This window comes from Nyctereutes procyonoides, unplaced genomic scaffold (assembly GCF_905146905.1).
Source record: "Nyctereutes procyonoides isolate TBG_1078 unplaced genomic scaffold, NYPRO_anot_genome, whole genome shotgun sequence".
NCBI classification, from domain to species: domain Eukaryota; kingdom Metazoa; phylum Chordata; class Mammalia; order Carnivora; family Canidae; genus Nyctereutes; species Nyctereutes procyonoides.
Genome location: NW_026575037.1, coordinates 24,974,110 through 24,993,666, shown reverse-complemented (window position 1 = coordinate 24,993,666; position 19,557 = coordinate 24,974,110). Strand labels below are relative to the sequence as shown.

Here is a 19,557-nt window from a genome sequence, read left to right as displayed (position 1 = left end):
CCTCGCCACCCCACGCTCCCCAGTTTTCCGCTTTGCGGGAGGCGCTGCTTCCCACCGGAACCTCCACCTGGGTGGGCAAGAGCCCCAGCTTCCCCGAGGGGGACCCTCACCAACCCCGGCGGAGGCCTTGGGGACCCCTGAAGCTGCAGCGCCCTCCCGCCACCCAGAAAGGGGCTCCCAGAGCCCCCCGCATGCCCTCCAGCAGGGGCTGCTCCTCATTGCGCCCTATCAGGGAGGTAGAGAACCTGGGGGCCCCCCTCCACCACCCCGGCCACCCCACGCACCCCAGGACCCAGCCACTCCAGGCAGGCGTCTTGGGCAGAACCTCTGCTCAGAAACTTGGCACAAAAGAACCCTTGTCATCACCTCGATCCATCACAAGGCACAGACTTTATTGACATACTTGGCACCGCACCCCCACAGCTCCAGCCTCGCAGCCTAGGAGGCAGCCCCTGCAACTGTACCAGGCATCGCCCAGGACCAATAAGTTAACATAAAGGACGCTCACGTGTGTGGGGTGCTCGGATGTCTCCTGGCTCAGCCTAGGGGAGCTCTGGGCTCCCGGGGGGACACAGGGAGGGGAGCTGCCCGTACACCCGTGAAAGGGGCTTAGAGACAAAACGAAAGAACAGAATCCAGAGGAGGACATCGGAAAGTAACGGGGCCACAGTCCACCCCAAACGTGGGGGAGCTGCAGGATGTGGGAAGAGCGCAGTGACGGAAATACAGGTGCTGCCTCTCAGGCTCTCTTCTTCCCCACATTCCTCTGACAGGCCACCTACATCGCCCCCTCGGCCACCTCGCGCAGTTGGCGACACGGCCTTCTGTCCAGTGTGTTTTTCCAGGGTCAGGCATCCGTGTTCTCGGAGGTTTAAGCTGTTCTCGTAGTCTCTGTGCAAGTCCAGGGCCCTGGAGGGGAAAGGGTTCTGCAGGGGCAGAACCAGAACTCAGCCCTCCCTCGCCTCTGCTCGGTGCATTCTCCTGGGAGCAGGGGATCTGAGGGCAAAAGGGCTCTAGGATGAGAACCCAGGGACTATGGGATGGTCTGAGCACAACCAGTTTCCAGGCCTGCTCAAGTCTCAGCGGATGGGACCGTTAGTGAACGCCCTTAAGCGTGAGTATTCCCCTGTTTGTAAAAATAAGGACTTGCCCCGTTTCAAGGAAATCCAGTCTCAGAGCAGAAGCAAAGCTGGGTGAGGAGTAGAAGGGGCAGTGACCCCCACCTCCTCCCATGTGAACATGCCACAAACATGGTGCCTTTCCAAAATTATCTGGAAGGCGTGGCTTTTAGGACTATAATGAAAAAGGTGGGGTTGCAAGCCTTCCCGATGCCCAGAGAAGGTGGTCAGAGCGTGAGCTGCCCTCCACCAAACGAGGGCTAGCACAGGCCAGCCCCTAGCCCGGGCTGCCGAATGCTACAATCTGGTGAAGCCTCACTTTCAAGGCTCAGAGGTCTGAGCGGTTGCAGGAGCCCAGAAGGCACAGAAGGCATATGGTGAGTGACTGGGACCCCTACGTATGTGTGTGTGGGGGGGGGTTATGGGGTGAGAAAAATAGTGGGGTCCCTCCAGGAAGACAACACTCCACCGGGACGTATGATCTTTGCCATACCACTTCCTGTGTGCATCACAGAGCACATTACAAAGGGGGAAGGAGATTCACCCCCTCCCCAGGCACCCCGACAGCACCCAGCTCTCTGGGAAACTGGGGGCAGGGGAGCCACACTAGCATGCCTCCAGCTGCAGGGAGACAGGCGCTGTTCTCTGGGGACGTTCTCTGAGCCAGAGGATAGAGTCTGTGAGGAAGCTCAATGTGGCCCCCTCTTCCTCATGCGTCCCCTGCCACCTGTCTTGCAGAAGGAGACAAATGCCATCAGACAGGCAAGGCCTCAAGTCTAGTAGACCAACCTCTGGGGAATAAAGCATCATCATATTATAGGGATCTTGAGGACAAATCACAAAATATAAATCCTAACGCCAGGGATTCTGAACAAAAACCATTAAAAAAAGGGGGAAAAAAAAAAGGCTCAGCCACGGCTCATCGACCTGCGATGGGGGTAAAGGAGCTGAAGAAGGCACTCAAGGTGGGAGGGCTCAGCGCCAGCCCCGCTGTGGATCAGTCTTTTCCGGCAACTGGGCCAAGGCGTTTGGGGCACACGGTGACACTGGCCTTGGTTACACCTGGCTGCTGATCTCGCCCTTCTCAGGCACAAAGACTTGCACGGGGGCCCCTTCGGGTGATCTCCGGGGCACATACACTGTGGCCACCTGCCAGAGTCAGGAAGAAAGGAGAGATCTGTGAGCAAACCAGGTAGAAATGTCCAGACAGCAAACGCAGGCACGCCGTCCCTGTCCCTTCAGGACACGCCCCCAGCCACTCAGCCCCGGCCCCGGCCCCCGGAGGTTCTACGTCCCCCAGTGACTGATCACCCTTTATCTATTTCCCACCCCAGCTTTCTCTGGGGTGTGACAGGCACCCTGGCCTCCTCCTCCCCGCCTCTCCTGGGCTCACTTTCTTGTCACCCTCCCTGTCGGACAGGTTGGGATGGGCTGGGCCTGGGCTAGGACAGGTCCAAGCTGGCAGGAAGGGAATAACAAAAGCACATCAGCTGGAGGGTGCGGCCTGGGACCAGGGCCAGGCTGCTGTCAGGCCAGGATGCCAGGCCAGGATGCCAGCTGCAGCCCAGAGAACTGGCGGGTGGGGGAGGGACGTGCAGCTGGGCCGACTCGGAATCTCGGGCCTCAAAGCAGCAGCCTGTTGGTGACTTCTGGAGCACACCCCCTGCGGAGTCCTCCGTACCAGGGGGAAAGAGGACAGGAATCGTGTGTTACCCCCACTTCCAGAATGAAAACCTGAGCCATCGAAACCAGAGCAGACACCCTCACCTCTCGTCAGAGTGCTCTATCTCATCCTCTGGTCCCTGACCCACCACAGTACCACTTACGAGCCCTTTCCACACGCTACTCCGATCATTCTGCACATAAGAACTCATTTAAAGTTCGTGGCCCCCTGAGATGGACAGTTGTCCGCTCATTATCACGTCCAAGTCACAGGGCTGAGACCTGAACCCCCTAGCCTAACTTCAGAGTCCCTGCCCTTAGCCACCAGCCACGGGGCTTCTCCGCCCTGAGGTGTGCAGGGCTGCCCCGAAAGGACACGGACCCACGGGCAATCGCAGGTCCTGGCGTCTACAAACACGTTTTCAGACTCTCTTTGTCCTGAGCCTCCAAGTCAGGAAATTTGGGAGTTAATTCAGATTGGACTTGTGATTACCAATTGAGGCTTATCTGCTTTGCGGATCGCCCGCCCGTGGAGCGTGGAGCGGTTAAGGAGAAACTCCTCTGCTCCGCCCAGGGTTACTACCTCCAGCCCAGTACCTGGGTGCTCGCCCCTGAGCCGAGGCAAAGTCAGGAGGTGGCCCGGGGGGTCACGAGGGCCTCCCAACACCAGGAGGAAATGGTTTCAGCGCTGGATCGGGCCGCCACCTCCCTGCTGGCCTCCTGGCCCTGTGCTCTGGGAGCTGCTGGAATCGCAGCCCTTTCCCCAGCTGAGGGCCCTGGGCCCCCTGAGCCTCCTGAGCTCCCCGAACCCCCTCGTGACCCCTGAGCCTCCAGGGCCCCCCGAGTTCCCTGAGCTCCCCAAGCTCCCCGAGCTCCCTGTGACCCCCAAGCCCCCGTGACCCCCAAGCCTCCCAAGCCCTCCTGTGAGCCTCGAGCCCCCCCCAAGTCCCCCAAGCTCCATCACCCCCGAGCCCCCTGAACCCCCCTCTGAGCCCTGAGCCCCCCAAGCCTCCTGAGCTCCCTGTGACCCCTGAGCCCCTGTAACCCCGAGCCTCCCAAGCCCTCCTGTGAGCCCTGAGCCCTCTGTGAGCCCCGAGCCCCACCAAGCCCCCGAGCTCCCTGTGACCCCTGAGCCCCCATGACCCCTGAGTTCTCTATGACCCCCAAGTCCCCAAGTCCCTCAGCCCCCCAAGCTCCCTGTGACCCCCAAGTCCCCTGAGCTCCCTGTGACCCCTGAACTCCTCGAGCTCCCCGTGACCCCCAAGTTCCCCGAGCTCCCTGTGACTCCTGAGCCCCTTGAGCTCCCGGTGACCACCGAGGCCCCCGAGCCCCTTGAGCTCCCTGTGACCCCTGAGCCCCCCAAACCCCCGTGACCCCCGAGCTCCCTGAACTCCCTGTGACCCCCCAGCCCCCCGCGACCCCCAAGCCCCCCGAGCTCCCTGTGACCCCCAAGCCCCCACGACCCCCAAGTCCCCTGAGCTTCCCGTGACCCCTGAGCCCTCATGACCCCTGAGCTCCCCGCGACCCCCAAGCCCCCGAGCTCCCTGGGACCCCCCAGCCCCCACGACCCCCAAGTCCCCTGAGCTTCCCGTGACCCCTGAGCCCTCATGACCCCTGAGCTCCCCGCGACCCCAGCCCCCGAGCTCCCTGGACCCCCCAGCCCCCACGACCCCCAAGTCCCTGAGCTCCCGTGACCCCTGAGCCCTCATGACCCCTGAGCCCCCCGACGACCCCCAAGCCCCCCAGCTCCCTGGACCCCCCAGCCCCCACGACCCCCAGTCCCCTGAGCTCCCGTGACCCCTGAGCCCTCATGACCCCTGAGCCCCCCGCGACCCCCAAGCCCCCCGAGCTCCCTGGGACCCCCCAGCCCCCACGACCCCCAAGTCCCCTGAGCTCCCCGTGACCCCTGAGCCCTCATGACCCCTGAGCTCTCTATGACCCCCGAGCCCCCTGAGCTCCCTGTGACCCCCCAGCCCTCACGACCCCCAAGTCCCCTGAGCTCCCCGTGACCCCTGAGCCCTCATGACCCCTGAGCTCTCTATGACCCCCGAGCCCCCTGAGCTCCCTGTGACCCCCCAGCCCTCACGACCCCCAAGTCCCCTGAGCTTCCCGTGACCCCTGAGCCCTCATGACCCCTGAGCCCCCCGTGACCCCCAAGCCCCCCGAGCTCCCTGGGACCCCCCAGCCCCCACGACCCCCAAGTCCCCCGAGCTCCCTGTGACCCCTGAGCCCCTTGAGCTCCTGGTGACCCCCGAGCCCCCCGAGCCCCTTGAGCTCCCTGTGACCCCTGAGCCCCCCAAACCCCCATGACCCCCGAGCTCCCTGAACTCCCTGTGACCCCCCAGCCCCCCGCGACCCCCAAGCCCCCCGAGCTCCCTGGGACCCCCCAGCCCCCACGACCCCCAAGTCCCCCGAGCTCCCTGTGACCCCTGAGCCCCTTGAGCTCCTGGTGACCCGCGAGCCCCCCGAGCCCCTTGAGCTCCCTGTGACCCCTGAGCCCCCCAAACCCCCATGACCCCCGAGCTCCCTGAACTCCCTGTGACCCCCCAGCCCCCCGCGACCCCCAAGCCCCCCGAGCTCCCTGGGACCCCCCAGCCCCCACGACCCCCAAGTCCCCTGAGCTCCCCGTGACCCCTGAGCCCTCATGACCCCTGAGCTCCCCGCGACCCCCAAGACCCCCGAGCTCCCTGGGACCCCCCCAGCCCCCACGACCCCCAAGTCCCCTGAGCTCCCCGAGCCCCCCGAGCCCCCCCGCCCCCCGTGCGTCCTACCTGCATCCGGGGCCCCGGGGCGCGGCCGCAGCCCTCCCTCCCGGGGGGCAGGCTGCGCACGCGGAAGGCGCCCTGGCGGTCGAGCGAGTGCGGGCGGCCGCTGCGGAGGCGCGCGCGCTCGTGCCAGGACCTGAGCTCCTCGGAGACGGCGGCCCTGCTGAGCGCGCGGCCCGCGGGGCTGTCCCGGAGCGACGGCGAGCGCCCCGGGCGGCTGCGGGAGGCCCCCGGGCGCTGCCAGCGCAGCGGCTCCGCGTCGTAGGCCGGGCCCAGCGCGGGCGGCGGGAGGGGCCCCTCGGCCACCAGCACGTAGCGCGCGGCGGGGAAGGGCGCGGGCGGCTGCAGGCGGAGCGCGGCCCAGGCCCCGCGGGGCGGCGGGCGGCGGGGCGGGGACAGGGGCCGCAGGAAGGAGATGTCGGGGCTGCTGCTGCCCGGGGACGTGGGGTGCGAGATGCTGGAGACGTCGGAGCCGCTGTCCTCGGAGCAGGAGTGGTAGGCGGCGAGCGGCAGCGGGGGCTTGGCGGCGGGGAAGCAGGAGTCCGGCACCGTCACGGTGTAGTGGGTGGGGCGGCGGCGGGGGAAGGCGCTGCGACCTCGGCCCTCGGGACCCGCCCGGAAGGAGTCCGTCCTGGGGGGGGGGCACGGAGTCGGGGCGTCTGGGGGCGTCTGGGGGCGTCTGGGGGCGTCTGGGGCCGAGGCTCTTCCCCTGGGCCTCGGGGCGGCGCGAGGATGAACCGCCCAGGCCCCAGCAGAGGAGGCGGGGCTCCCAGGCCGGGGCTGGGGTCAGACCTCCCCAAGGCAGACACCCAGACCCTCCCGGCCTCAGGTGCCTTGCAGCAAGTCCCTCGTGCTGCATTCACACTTCTGTGGTCTGTGGCACTGTGCCCCCTTGGGGACACACATCCTGCTCACGCAGACAGGGGCAGGCCTCTAGGCGGCACCTGTAAAGCCGCGTGGTACAGACCCTCGAAGCAACCACATGGGCCGCCGTCCACAAGCCAAGGAGCAGCCTTAGAAAAAAACCAGGCCTACCCGGATCTTGGAGACCGCCAGCCTCCACCCACTCCGTGGTCCTTGTTACCGGGGCGCTACCGAACTAATACGGGGTGCTACCTGCAGGTCGGGTTGCCCCTCTGCAGGGGCAGCAACCCAGGACCCCCGGGGCCAAAGTCCAGCCCTCACTGATAATGTGCTCCAGGGGGAGCCGTGTCTGCCCAGATCTGCACAAAGCACTGTTTGTAAAACAGCCCTGGAAGTATGTAAAATATAAAATTCCTTGTTGACCTGAGAGCAGTGGTTCCAAGCTGCACCCTGTCCATCCCGTGCTGCCTGACAAGCAAATTTAAACTGACAGAAGAGCCCAGCAAGAGTGCCCGGGGCTTTCCTGTCATATCTCTGGCCCGGAGACCATCACCAAGAATATGGGTAAAACGAAAAAAAAAAATAAAAAATAAAATAAGAATATTGGTAAAATGCCTGGAAAGTCAACATACAACCGATTCTCATTATTTGCAGATTCTGTGTTTGCAAAATCAGCCACATCAACACTCACAACGCTGGTGGTCATTTGTGGACACACGCAGAATGGTGAAAACTTTGAGATGCCCAATAGCACGATCTCAGCTGAGAGCGGACACAGCGATGCTCTGACCTCTTGTTTGGCTTTCATACTATAAATGAGTGTCCTCTCCACAATCTACTTAGCGTTTTGTATTTTTGTGCTTCTCCTTAGTGACTTTACTGTTTAAAATGACCCTTTAAAAATAAATAAAATAAAATAAAATAAGCCCTTAGCATAGTGCGGAAGTGTGTCTGGAAGTCCAGGAAGGCTACGATGTGCCCTCTGTAGAATACACGTATTAGATGAGCCTTATTCAGGCATGTGTTGTGGTGCTATTGGAGTTCAATGCTAATGAGTCAATAATATATATTAAATAAGGAGTCTTTAATAGAAACATAAAACAAAGTTATGTATTGATCAGTCGACAAAAATGTGTGACCAGAAGCTCTCAGGAGCCTAACCCTACATTCTCCCTAGGAGCAGTGGTTCAGTATTGCGGATTCAGTGTTTGCAGTGACTTTATGGACATAAAACTACTGCGGATGATGAGAACCGACTGCACGTCAGGTGAGAAAGTGAACATCTGCTGCCAGTGACCGGTAAATAAAACAATCTTAAACAATTACAAAAGTGTTGACATTCTCTCGCCCTAAGAGAGTATGGCTAGGGGGAGAAAGCATGAATTGCTCTGTGCAGAAAACAGCTTGCTTCGCGAATGACTTGCCTCTGGTTTTGCTGATTGTGTGGCACGGCCTCTATTGAGAGGTGCCCCAAGAAGGGACCCTTGGGAGAAGCCACAACACGAGCCACACATCACCCATGGTCCCACCTATACCCTAGAAGCCACCACCCTGCACATATAAGCTCTCCATAGTGGGTCCCTCCTTGCCCTGCATCTCTTACCTCAGAGACTGCGACTGGCCCCTCCTCCCCTGCATCTCGGGGGTGGCTGGGGCACTGGTGCGGCCCTGCCGCTGGCCAGGAACACTGCGGATGGGAACCACGTGGTAGGAGGCAGGCTCCAGCAGCCACAGGCTGGAGGTACTGGGCCCATCCTGGGGTGTGGTGGCTGGGCTGCTGCAAAAGGATTAGAGACGGGTCGGCGGCAAGAACGCCTCCACTGAGGGGGGCCAAGTTGCAAGCTGTGCAGAGGAAGGGGGCACAGTGGAAGGGGACCCCAAAACCCACTCCTCCCACCATCACAGTTAGGGGGAGGGGCCGTCTCCCATGCCTTACCCTCCTCGCACCCCTGCCCCACCTACTCCCGGCCCTCCTTCCATCCCGCCTGCTCTCCTTCCTCCCCGCCCGGACCTGGACTCGCTATTGGGTTCGGAAGACTTTCTGGGCTTCTCATAGGGGTGGTCCAGGCTGGTCTCCTTCCAGGGGCTGTTCTGGATGGGAGCCCGCTCCAGGCCCCCAGCCTCAGATCCTGCTGGCTGCAACCCCTCGAGGCTCTGGGGTGGGAGAGGCCGGGAAGGTGGAGCTGGGGACTCTGGGGGCGGTTTTGGCACTTGGGATTCCTCTGCAGGGTAAGAAGAACTCGGTGAAGGCAGTGGCTGGAAAATTGGCCCAACAAGAACCTCCGTGGCCCTGCCTTGCTCTTCCTGCCATGGCTGCTTGTCCGGCTGCTCCAGGCTCAGAGGCTCAAAAACGTTTTCTGCTCCTTTGAGACTTCCTCCCTCAACGGCTCTGTTTTACACCTGCCTCCTTCAAGAAGCCTCCCCAGATGGACTCTCCTTCACTCCCATTATTCCACCCTCTAATCTTTGCTCCTCCTACCACGTCTGCAGCTACTTTCTGCTTACCAGTTTTTCTTGTTCATGCTGTGCCCATGTGTGCTATTATTCCCTTACTGACCTGGGCCCTCCCCTAGGCAGGACTGCACTACCCTCTTGGTCCACCTTGACCCTGAGCATCCTTAAGGTTTATAAACAGGGTGTTTAATCTGTGTGCTACTCTCCATCCAAAAAGGGCAACGATTGCAGCCAGATGGCTCTAAGGGTCAGGTGCCTATTGAGATAATGTCCCAGGGTGAAGGCAGGGACCACCCCCCGACCCCATAGGCTATCCTAGAATTCACCTTTTCCTCCCCCGCCAAAATGATTGAACTTACAGAATGGGTGAGGGTCAGCACATTCCCACCCTCAAATGAACACTCGCAGGGGCACAGAGAAATGAGTATCAAGTAGGAGTGGAAACCCTGAGCCCGCCCGGCACCCCTGCCTTCCCTAGTTCACGGACTCTCCATTCCCCCTTTGAAGTCCTCACTAGTGAACTCTGCCAAAGCCCCCCCGCCCCCACCGTCTTCCAACAGGAGCCCAGCCCTGACAATAGTCCCCAAACGACCCCTCTCACCTTCCTCCAGGAGTAGCCCATCGGAGAGGGAGCTGTCATCTGAGGCACTGAGCTCTGGGAAAGTCAAAGGGGAGAGAAGGAGGTGAGGAAATCAACCCACAGATCTGGGCTAACAGGATTGACCCCGCCCCCTTCCTGATAGCATCCCTTATCAGGAAATACCAGCTATGTACTAAATACTATATTGGATGTGAATTTATTACTTGGAAGTAGAAAAAAAAAAGTTAGGAGCAAGAAGACAGGAAGCCTGATTTTAATCCTGGCTCTGCCACTAGCTGGGCAACCTTGAGTAAATGATTTCAATGGTCCGGGCCTCAGTTTCTCCATCTGTCAAAAAAGCCACAGCTTCCTCTGGCAGGGCTTCCTGGCAGTGGAAGGGAAAGGCAAAGTGTCGTTTTGGAAGGTCCTTGGGATGAAAATGATTTTCCTAACTTTTCTAGGCTTCTGAGATTATGAATACAACTCAATTCAAGGACCCCAAATCTGAGAAGTCCTGCATTACCAGTACCAAAAGTGGTGCAAAGTGGGAATTGGAGCTGTAGGGCTGTGGGACCAGTTCACATTGGGCTGGCTAGATAAGGAAGGTTCTTCAGGTGGTGATAGGACAAGTGACCCGAGGGCAATGGGAGTATGACGTTTATGCGCCGTACAGCAGCAGTGCTGACCCAAGAAATCCGAGGGAGCCCCTATTTGCCGTTGCCCTTGAACAAACTGAAACCTTCAGACCTTGAGAATACTCGTAATGTGACCTGGACAGAATTCACTATTTTTGACGACGACGGTTGATCACAATGATGAGGGACATTAACAACAGCTAAAATTTCTATCGTGCCAATACTTTTCTAAGTACTTTACATATATTAATTCATGTGATCGTCCTAACCATCCCGTAAGTAAATGCTATTATCATCACGTAATAGCTAAGAAAAGCGAGGTCTGGAGGAATTGAGTAACGTGACTCCGGTCAATCCACCAAAAGGTGATTGAGTCAGAATTCAAACCCAGACGGTCTGACCAGAGTCTGGCTCATCACCACTACCATTTATCGGCTCTCCAGTCAGCTAACATCGGATGCATCATTATCCAGAAAGTTCTAAGAAAGTAAATAATTCCAAATCCTTTACAACAGGGAGTGGCAAACTACGGGCCCTTGGGTCAAATCCAGTTAGCCAACTTTTTATAAATAAAGTTTTATTGAGACACAGCCACAGATTTGTTTACATACGGTCTGGCTGCTTTTGAGCCGCAATGGCCGAGTTGAGTGGTTCTGACAGGGACTTATAGCCCGCGGAGCCCATAAAATATTTACTCTCTGAGCCTCTACAGAAGCTTGTCAACCTTTGCTCCACAACTTACATGAAATAAAAACTCTACCCAGAGTAGTTCTTAGACCCGGTAGGGCATACTGCCCACGGAGCGGGGCCACCCCCAAGCAGCCAGCCTCCCATGCTAGCCTCTGCTTTGGGGTTCAAATGAGGAGACACCCTTTTATTGAATTCTGGTTCTCTGCCTCTGATCTTTTCCAAAACCCTGGAGAATAAAGAAAAGAGTTTATTTCCCACAGATGTCAAGTGGAAGACATGGTGGGACTGTTCCTGTCGTGGCCCAGTGATACAGCTGGGGTTAGAGTCCTGGGTTTTGGTTTGACGGTCTGGTCTGGGAAGAAAGACATCGTCTCCCTTCATCCCTAAGCTTCATAAAAAACAAGCAGATCCTTGGCCAGATTCTTTGGCCAAAAAAAGTGCAATGTGGTGAGGGTCATCTGGAGACCCCTGCCTTCGAGGAGGTAAGGCACGGGTGGAGCCAAACTAGCCGTTCCGACAGCTGCTCCCTGTCTCAGCCTCACTGCCCCAACCCCGGGCCTGGGTCAGCCTCGCCCTGCCCTCGGTCCAGCGGTGGCAGCAGGCCCGCCCAGTGGGGAGGGACTACAGAGATCATCCTCACAAACAGAGCATTCTCGAAGGCCGCAGTATCCAACAGGTCACCACTAGCTGCGTGGGGTTATGCTAATTAAAGGGAAATAAAATTAAGTCACACCAGGCACATTTCAAATGCTCAGTGGCCTCTAGCGCCCACCGCATTGGACAGCACAGATCCAGAACATTTCCCTCATTACAGAACTTCTAGTAGAGGGGCGCCTGGGTGGCTCAGTGGTTGAGCGTCTGCCTTCGGCTCAGGTCATGACCCCGGGGTCCCGGGATCGAGTCCCACGTCAGGGCAGGTGTTGTCAGTCAACAAAGGCATCCTGAGCACCTACGACAGTCAGGTGTGTGTTGCGGGGACTTTCTCCTTAAGTTCACTGTGGTAAATTAGTTTATTAGCACCTGGCCGCTCCTGCCACCTGCAGGGTACTAATTACTCCCACCTTGCATAGTTAGTAATTACTCTAAGTCGAATAAGCCTTGTGTGGAGACCAAGGGGGCAGGGTGGCTTTTCCTCTTCTCTTTCTTCTCTTCTCTTTTCTTTCTTTCTTTTTATTCTTTCTTTCTTGTTTGCTTTTTTTCTTTTAAATCCAGAACACCTTTCAGCTACTAATTATTGATCCCTTCCTCCTTCCTCCTTCCAGGGGAAGCTCGCTGGGCAGGGGTGCCACAGAGCTGGAACCACCTGCTAGGGCCGCCTCCTGCTGGGCTCCCGGGAGGGACATCAGAGCCCCGGCCCTCGGCCCTCGGCCCACGGCAAGGCAGGGTGTGGAGGGCGCAGCGCAGGGTCCTTCGCTCTGGTCTGGAGGGCGAGAGGCCGCGCTACGCCCCGTTTCTTCTCTACAGCTCTGTGTTCACCTGAGCCGAGCGCCCCAGAAGGTCTCAGAACCTCCTGCCTCCCCGGGAGGGGAGGAGGGAGGGCGGCGGCTCACCTCGGCCCAGGGCCCGCGCGGCGGGGGCCGCCCCGGCCGAGCGCCTCCGCTCCCGCAGGCAGCGCTGCAGCGCCCTCAGCTTCTCCTCCTCCCGCTGCACCTCGTGCTTCCGCTGCCGCCGCGCCTGCCTGCTCAGGTGCTCCTCGCCGCACAGCCGCCGCGCCGCCGCCGCGATCTGCCGCTGCACCGCCAGCTCGCGCTCCAGGCCGCCCAGCGGGTCCTGCGGGGCAGGGGGCAGGGGGCAGGGGCCCGGAGCACCGCGCGCGCCCCCGCCCCACCCCGCCCTCGGGGCCCGGGGGTGCCCGTCCTGGGGGGGGGGGGCGCCCGACCTCGGGCCCGGAGCGGCCGGGCCTCAGGAGCCGCCCCGCAGGGCCGCGCCGCGCCTCACCTCTCCCCGCCGCGCCTCACCTCTCCCCGCCTCGCCTCTCCCCGCCGCCTCGCCTCTCCCCGCCTCGCCTCGCCTCTCCCCGCCTCGCCTCTCCCCGCCTCGCCTCTCCCCGCCGCGCCTCTCCCCGCCTCGCCTCTCCCCGCCGCCTCCCCTCCCCGCCGCCTCCCCTCCCCGCCGCGCCTCACCTCTCCCCGCCTCGCCTCTCCCCCCGCCTCGCCTCTCCCCGCTCGCGCTCTCCCCGCCTCGCCTCTCCCCGCCTGCGCCTCACCCTCTCCCCGCCGCGCCTCTCCCCGCCGCGCCTCACCCCCGCCTCTCCCCGCCTCGCCTCTCCCCGCCGCGCCTCTCCCCGCCTCGCCTCACCTCTCCCCGCCGCGCCTCACCTCTCCCCGCCTCGCCTCCCTCTCCCCGCCGCGCCTCACCTCTCCCCGCCTCCGCCTCTCCCCGCCCGCCTCACCTCTCCCCCGCCTCGCCTCGCCTCCCTCCCCGCCTCGCCTCTCCCCGCCGCGCCTCTCCCCCCGCCTCGCCTCTCCCCGCCTCGCCTCACCTCTCCCCGCCGCGCCTCGCCTCTCCCCGCCTCGCCTCTCCCCGCCTCGCCTCTCCCCGCCCGCCCTCCCCGCCTCGCCTCCCCCGCCTCGCCTCACCTCTCCCCGCCGCGCCTCGCCTCTCCCCGCCTCGCCTCTCCCCGCCTCGCCTCTCCCCGCCTCCCCTCTCCCCGCCTCACCTCCCCTCTCCCCGCCTCTCCCCGCCGCGCCTCTCCCTGCCTCGCCTCTCCCCGCCTCCCCTCCCCTCTCCCGGCCTCCCCTCTCCCGACCTCCCCTCTCCCCGCCTCACCTCTCCGCGCAGGGCCCGCTCGTCCAGCCTGTAGGCCGCCCCGACCCTGCGCCGCACCTTGGGCGCCTTCTCCCCGGGCCTGAGGGGATACTCCGCGGGCAGCAGCCCCGTCAGCTCCTGCCGGGAGGCCGCGTCAGCCCGCCGGCTCGCCGCCCGCACCCCTGCCCGCCCCCCGCCCCCCGCCGACAGCCGGCTCCAGGCCCCCCCAGGAAGCGGGCTCCCCCCAGCCGCAGCGGCCCTCCCGCCCTCCCGAGCCCTCACCGCCTCCCTGAGGCACAGCCGCCTCAGCTCCTCCAGCCGCGCCTCCAGCCGCGCCTCCAGGGCCCTCTGCTGCTCGCGGCCCGCGGGCGCCAGCTCCTTCAGCGGGGACACCGGGCTGTCGGGGCCTGGGGGCGGCAGGGGACCGGCTCGGGGGCGCACCGGCTCGGGGGAGCACCGGCTCGGGGGAGCACCGGCTCGGGGGAGCACCGGCTCCGGGCGCGACGCCCCCACATGCCCCCTTGCGGTCCCGGGCGCCGCGGCGCCTGCACACACGCCGGGGCACAGCCTCGCGCCGCCCGCAGGGGCCAGGGGAGGGCAGCCCCGCCGCCAGCACCACCCCGGCCCTCCTCCCCCTCCTCCTCCTTCTTCCCCCCTCCTCCCTTCCTCTTCCTCCCTTCCCTCCTCCTCCTCTCCCTCCTCCCTTCCCTCCTCCTCCCCTGCTCCTCTCTCTCCTCCCCTCCTCCTCTCCCTCCTCCCCTCCTCCTCATCCCCCCTCCTCCCCCTCCTCTACCTCTCCTCCTCTCCTCCTCCTCCCCCTCTCCCTCCTCCCCTCCTCCTCCTTGTCCCCCTCCTCATCTTCCACCTCCCCCTCCTCCCCTCCTCCCCCTCTTCCACCTCCCCTTCCTCCTCCCCTCCTCTTCTTCCTCCCCTTCCTCCTCCTCATCTCCCTCCCCCCCTCCTCTACCTCTCTCTCCTCCTCTCCCTCCTCCACCTCTCTCCCCTCCTCTCCTGCCTCCCCCTCCTCCCTTCCTCTTCTGTCTCCCCCTTCTCCTTCCCTCCCCCTCCCCCCCTCCTCCCATCATCCGTGTCCTCCTCGTCCCCCTCCTCCACCACCTCTCTGCCACTCTCTCTTTCTCTCTCACTCACATTCGTGCTGCTTCTTTCCTCTCTTCTGTCAGGACTAGGCCCACAGACTCAGGCCACAACCCCAGAGACAGGCCCTTTCTAGTAGCCAGATAAGATTTTTCTACTTCTTAGTAATCACTAGGGCCAGAAGTGCCCTGTTCCAGAAGACCTGTTCCAGATAGGATCAGACCTCCAGGCCGGGCCATCTAGGAAAAACTGCAGCCCCTCCAGGGTCTAGCCCCCAGCGGAGGCCTCCCCCACCCGCCCCACCTGCCCCCTACTCAGCTTCCAGCCACTCGGCCTCCCAGCCCTGGGGCCCACCGGCGGGATTCCCCAAACCACTCACCAGACTGCAGGATGATGCCACTGTCGGTGTCGCTGACCTCATCCTTACTCTCCATGGTGGATTTCTGGGAGGCGGGGGCACAGAGGAGGGAGGGGTGACCCCGTTCCCAACCTGAGCCAGGATGTGGCGGTGGCCTGCAGTTTCCCCAGCTTTTAAGAGAACGATAAAACAGGCTGCGCGTGAAACCTCTTGGTTCCAAAGAGAGCTTAGGAAGATGAGATGCTTGAGGGCAGGGGGAGAGGAAGTGAGGGCCGTTTCTGGGACAGGTGTGGGGGGTTCTCAGTGTTGGAGGTGCTGCAGAGAAGCCTCCGTGGGCCTCACCAGCAAACCTGTTCTGGGGGGGCTCTCTGCGCCCACCCTAGCCCCCCGCTGCCTCCTTCCGTGGCCACAGGACCACTAAGCCTGGGGAGATGGGTAAGGAAAAGAGCAAGAAAGAGAATGAAAAGGAATGGGATGAGAAAAATGGGTGGGAGGGCAAAGCAAGGAGGAAAGAGAGCAGAAAGGGAAGATGTCTTTTTAGGGCACAGCCATCCCCATGGGGCTGATTGTCCTCAGCCTGGGGACCCAGGAGGCAGAGGCCTGTCCCACTGCCCCCGTGGGTGACAGCACCTCAAGAAGGGGGTGGGCACTGGGTCCTGCTGCTCTGTCCTCTGGACCAGGGTATTCGTCCAAAGGCAGGTACCAGAGAGCTGTCCCAAAGCCCTGAAATAATTCCCAAGCCACTGTGTCTGGAGACCCCTCAAGGAGGAGTCGGCTGAGACCCCCTAGACCCCACAGCCAGGGGAGACCCAGCATGTGTGTGTGTGTGTGTGTGTCAGGGTCACAGGAGGAGTGGGGGGGTTTGTGACTAGAGCGGACGCTGCCCGAGGACAGAAGGAGCCCACCCATCCCCTGCCTCCCGGGGCCACTTGGGTGGCACAGGGATAATCTCAGTGTGTTCTGGCCCGGTCCGGCACCAGACGCCCAAACAACACCTGCTGTTCGCCCCCTCGCATCTCACCGAGCTCACACCCCTGGTCACACCCCTGGTCGGGGCCCAGCTGGCCAGGGCCTGGCAGCTGTTGGCTGGAGCAGAGGTGGGGAGGGGCGGGTGGAGCCCCGGCGGGCGATCTGGAAGGAGAGCCCAGTCACCTCCTCACTGAGTCAGCCCATTGAGCAACAGTCCAAAAGTCCTGCTGAGTTTCTGTCTGGAGTTTATCCTGCCTCCCCAGGCGCAGGGCCACAGGGTGGAGGAGTGGGCTCCACACACACACACACACACCCGCCACCAGCCAAGGGCAGCGGGGAGCAGGCTTTGGGCAAACAGCACAAGCGAGGCAAGGAGAGGGAGGGAGGACCTCTGCCTCCCGAGACCGGAGGAGCAGGAACCATCGAGCACTTTTATAGACCCCATAAACCACACGGCCCGTCAGAGTACCCGTCAGAGTACCGTGAGCAACAATAAAAACAGCCCGGAAGACAGTATGTACCTGCCCTTTGGAATTTCAATCTTCCAGGGAAGTCCAGAGAATGGATGGTAGGATTAAAAAAAAAAAAAAAAAGTTTATGCGGGGCCTTTGCAAACATGCCAAAGAGGGAGACGGCCCGTGTTCTGGAAGGCCAGGACGGCCAGGACTGGGGCTTGGTGCGAGAGCCACCTGTGCGGGGCCGGGGGCAGGCCGGGGGCAGCCTGTGGCCTCCCCAGCGGCGGCAGCGCCCCCAGCGCCCCCAGAGCCGGGAGCCGGGAGGTAAAGTGCAAGTGAAGCCATTAATTAGTCACACTTGCTAATTAATTATTAACCACTAAGGAGTTGCCTGGGGAAGCTGTGCGATCTCGCCCCGTTTCCCTCCTTGGCTGCTGCTGTGGAGTGGCCCCGACGGAGGGGTGGGGGTGAGGGGCCCGGCACCCCCCTCCCCTCCGGGCCTCACTGCTGGGGTCCGGGCGCCCCAGTCTGACGCTGGGCTGACTCGGGCTCCGAGCAGAGCGAAGAGCACAACCCCGAGACTGGGAGGCTCCGTGCAGCCCCCTGGTTCCTCCTGGTTCCTCGTGGCGCAGCCAGGAGACCGCGCTCCCGCCCCGAGGCCGCCCCTCGCGGGGACCCCGCTCAGCTCCCCTCCAGCCGCCGCCCAGGAGTCTGTCGGAAGGAGGCAGCTGGGGCACCGGGGGCGACCCCTAACCCAACACGGTCCGCGGAGAAGGCAGAGGAGGAAAGGAGAGGCAAAGAGGGAGGAGGGAAAGACCAGCGCTGTGGGCCCCCAGACCGAGCCACCGAGGACCCCGCCACAGCCGTGTCCCCAAAGCCAGGCCCTGGGCCTCTCCCTTTCTCCAGTGGAGACTGAGGGGACCACAGCAAAGGCTCCGCATCTGGGCCCAGCAGCACCCCCATCGTCTTGTGCTGAGACACAAGGAGGAAGGGGGGGTGGTGATGAAGGGGGGTGGCGGCCACTGGCTCCTGCAGGGGCTCCCCGCCGCCCCCTGGGGCCAGCCTGCCCCTCCGCCCCAAAGACCTGCTCCACCCTGCCCTGCCCTCACCTGCTCCTGGGGTTGAGTCCAGGATCCCAGGGACAGCCCCTGTTCCCAGGTCAGGGGGCTGCGGGGTGTCGCATGTCGCCGCAGGGAGTCCCAGGCCACAGGCCGGCCTCCCCTGCTCTCTCTGTGACCTGGCTCAGGCTCCACTTGCTGTTGCCGCCGCCGCGATGGCCGCCCCTCCCTCTGGGCCCGCCTGCTGGCCCGCCTGCCTTTCCTCCTAGGCCGCCTGCCGGCCCAGGGGAACCAGGTTACTTGTTAGGACTTGAGTCAGAGGGGAGGAGCAGGTGAGCAAGTCCTTCCCTGAACTAATCTGGCTGTGGCTGTTGTTGCCAGCAGGCAGCTCCTGGGCCTCTGCACTTCCGGGGGCAGGGGAGTGGGGGTGAGTAGGGAGAAAGGGGCTCCCCATGGAGGAGCCCTAGAAGAAGGCAACAGGGGTCACGTCTTCATGGCCTCAAGGGACCCTAATGCAACATGGTGAGCTGTTAGGTACACAGTTGCCCCCCTGACCCTCACTTTCCCTCTCCAGAAATCAAGGCACACAAGGCCCCCAGAAGTAGGGGGAGGGTCCACTGTCCATGGGGATACCAGCAAGAAGTTGACAAAGCGACAGTAGGTCCTTGCTCATTCCATCCACTGAAATGGAGACCAAGGCCTGAGTTTTGTCTTTCTCGAATCAGGTTTAAAAAAACTTCAGGCAAAGGGCACCTGGGTGGCTCAGTGGGTTATGCGTCTGCCTTGGGCTCGGGTCATGATCCCAGGGTCCTGGGATGGAGCCCCCCATTGCACTGGGCTCTCTGCTCAGCGGGGAGTCGGCTTCTCCCTCTGCCTCTGCCCCGCTCTTTCTCTCTCTTTCAGATGTGCTCTCTAATAAATAAAATCTTAAAAAAAAAAGAAGAACTACCGCTTATTTAAAAGAAAACAAAACAAAAACATCAGGCAAGGCAATAACTATGGAACTCCACACGGGAAGGCTCTAGGGTCCTAAAGAAAGCAAGAGTGTTCTCTCCATCCTAGACATTTCCCCCCCGGATCATCACAGCCTATTTATTACTTACATCCATCCCTTCAGTAGGGTGTGTGGAGCACTAAGCTGAACCCCAGTCCTGGCCCCTGCTCCACAGGAGAGCCACTGTGACCCCAGTATCTCAGCCCATGCCCCAATCATGAGGAACCAGAGACCAAAATGGAACTTGTTCTCTCCAGATAATAAGCCTCCAGGTCTCCTACCCCGTTGATCCTCAAGCCAACCAAACACTGTTCGGAAGTCAGCCCATTTCATTGGGAGAAGCAAGGGCTAAGGCCACCTGTTGCTACGCCATGGACAACACGGGGACGTACAGGAGATTAAGGACTACACCCCTCACAGCCTCATCTCACCACCTCCCTTTCTCCGATACTCCCACGGCACCCCTTAACCCTGGGGTCTCAGCACCTCAACTTGGCTCTGGATTGCTACCCGCCCCAGCTGCATACCTCCACCCCCACCTCCAAACCTCGTCCCCTTCCCCATTCCCCAGGGCTGGGATGATGGAAGAAGTCTGCTCCCCCCAGCATCTCCTGTGGAGCAGAGCTGTGTCACTGGCACAATTCTTGTGTGCCTTCTCCCCAGCATCCCCCACGGGCCCTACACACAGCCCCCCATGCCCCCGCACCTTCACATCCCTGTACACACCCTCTTTCCAAACAACGCTAGCCCCAGAGTCCTCCAGACTGACCACCTCCTTCTCTCCCCTGGCTGAGGCTGAGGGGCCCTGGCGGGGGCAGACCCTTCCTGTGATGTGGAGCCAGCTCAGGGTCTCCCAAGAGCTGCAGCCCTTCCCTCCCCCTAGTCCTCTCCATCCCCCAGCAGGCTTGTCACATTCTTTCAATGACAAACAGAGAGATTGACTGGGTGTAACTGGTTCTCTTCCTCCACCTTGCCCATCCCCCAGCTCCAGGTGGGGGGTGTGTGTAGTGGAAGTTTCTAGAACCAGCTGGCAGCATGTATTTTAATGCACAAAATGAAATTAAGAGAATCACTAAGAGAACAACTATATTGATGTACAGTTCTGAAAACAG

General features: G+C 61.6%; 1 protein-coding gene across 2 annotated transcripts; it reads right to left on the bottom strand.

The window, feature by feature from the left end:
* Positions 1-371: 371 nt before the first annotated feature.
* On the bottom strand, positions 372-18,903 carry INAVA (innate immunity activator). Of its 2 annotated transcripts, none has more exons than XM_055319311.1 (10): positions 17,503-18,903; positions 14,991-15,139; positions 13,799-13,923; positions 13,538-13,654; positions 12,319-12,538; positions 9,465-9,518; positions 8,421-8,631; positions 8,013-8,183; positions 5,552-6,176; positions 372-2,267 (listed from the first exon to the last, which is right to left on the bottom strand). In XM_055319311.1, the coding sequence occupies exons 2-10, from the start codon at positions 15,043-15,045 to the stop codon at positions 2,175-2,177; spliced, it is 1,671 nt and encodes a 556-aa protein (XP_055175286.1). In that variant the 5' UTR covers positions 15,046-15,139; positions 17,503-18,903; the 3' UTR covers positions 372-2,174. The 2 variants fall into 2 exon arrangements, with proteins under 2 accessions (XP_055175286.1, XP_055175285.1); XM_055319310.1 differs by having other exon boundaries at positions 8,013-8,186; positions 17,503-18,899.
* Positions 18,904-19,557: the final 654 nt, after the last annotated feature.

What these genes read in the sequence shown, in the direction of transcription:
- INAVA (XM_055319310.1), bottom strand. Translation starts at nt 15,045, where the DNA reads ATGGAGAGTAAGGATGAGGTCAGCGACACCGACAGTGGCATCATCCTG. An exon ending in AGCGGGCCCTGCGCGGAGAG is followed by an intron (nt 12,539 to 13,537) that starts GTGAGGCGGGGA and finishes CCTGCCCCGCAG; the next exon opens with GACCCGCTGGGCGGCCTGGA. An exon ending in CGCGCGGGCCCTGGGCCGAG is followed by an intron (nt 9,519 to 12,318) that starts GTGAGCCGCCGC and finishes TGACTTTCCCAG; the next exon opens with AGCTCAGTGCCTCAGATGAC.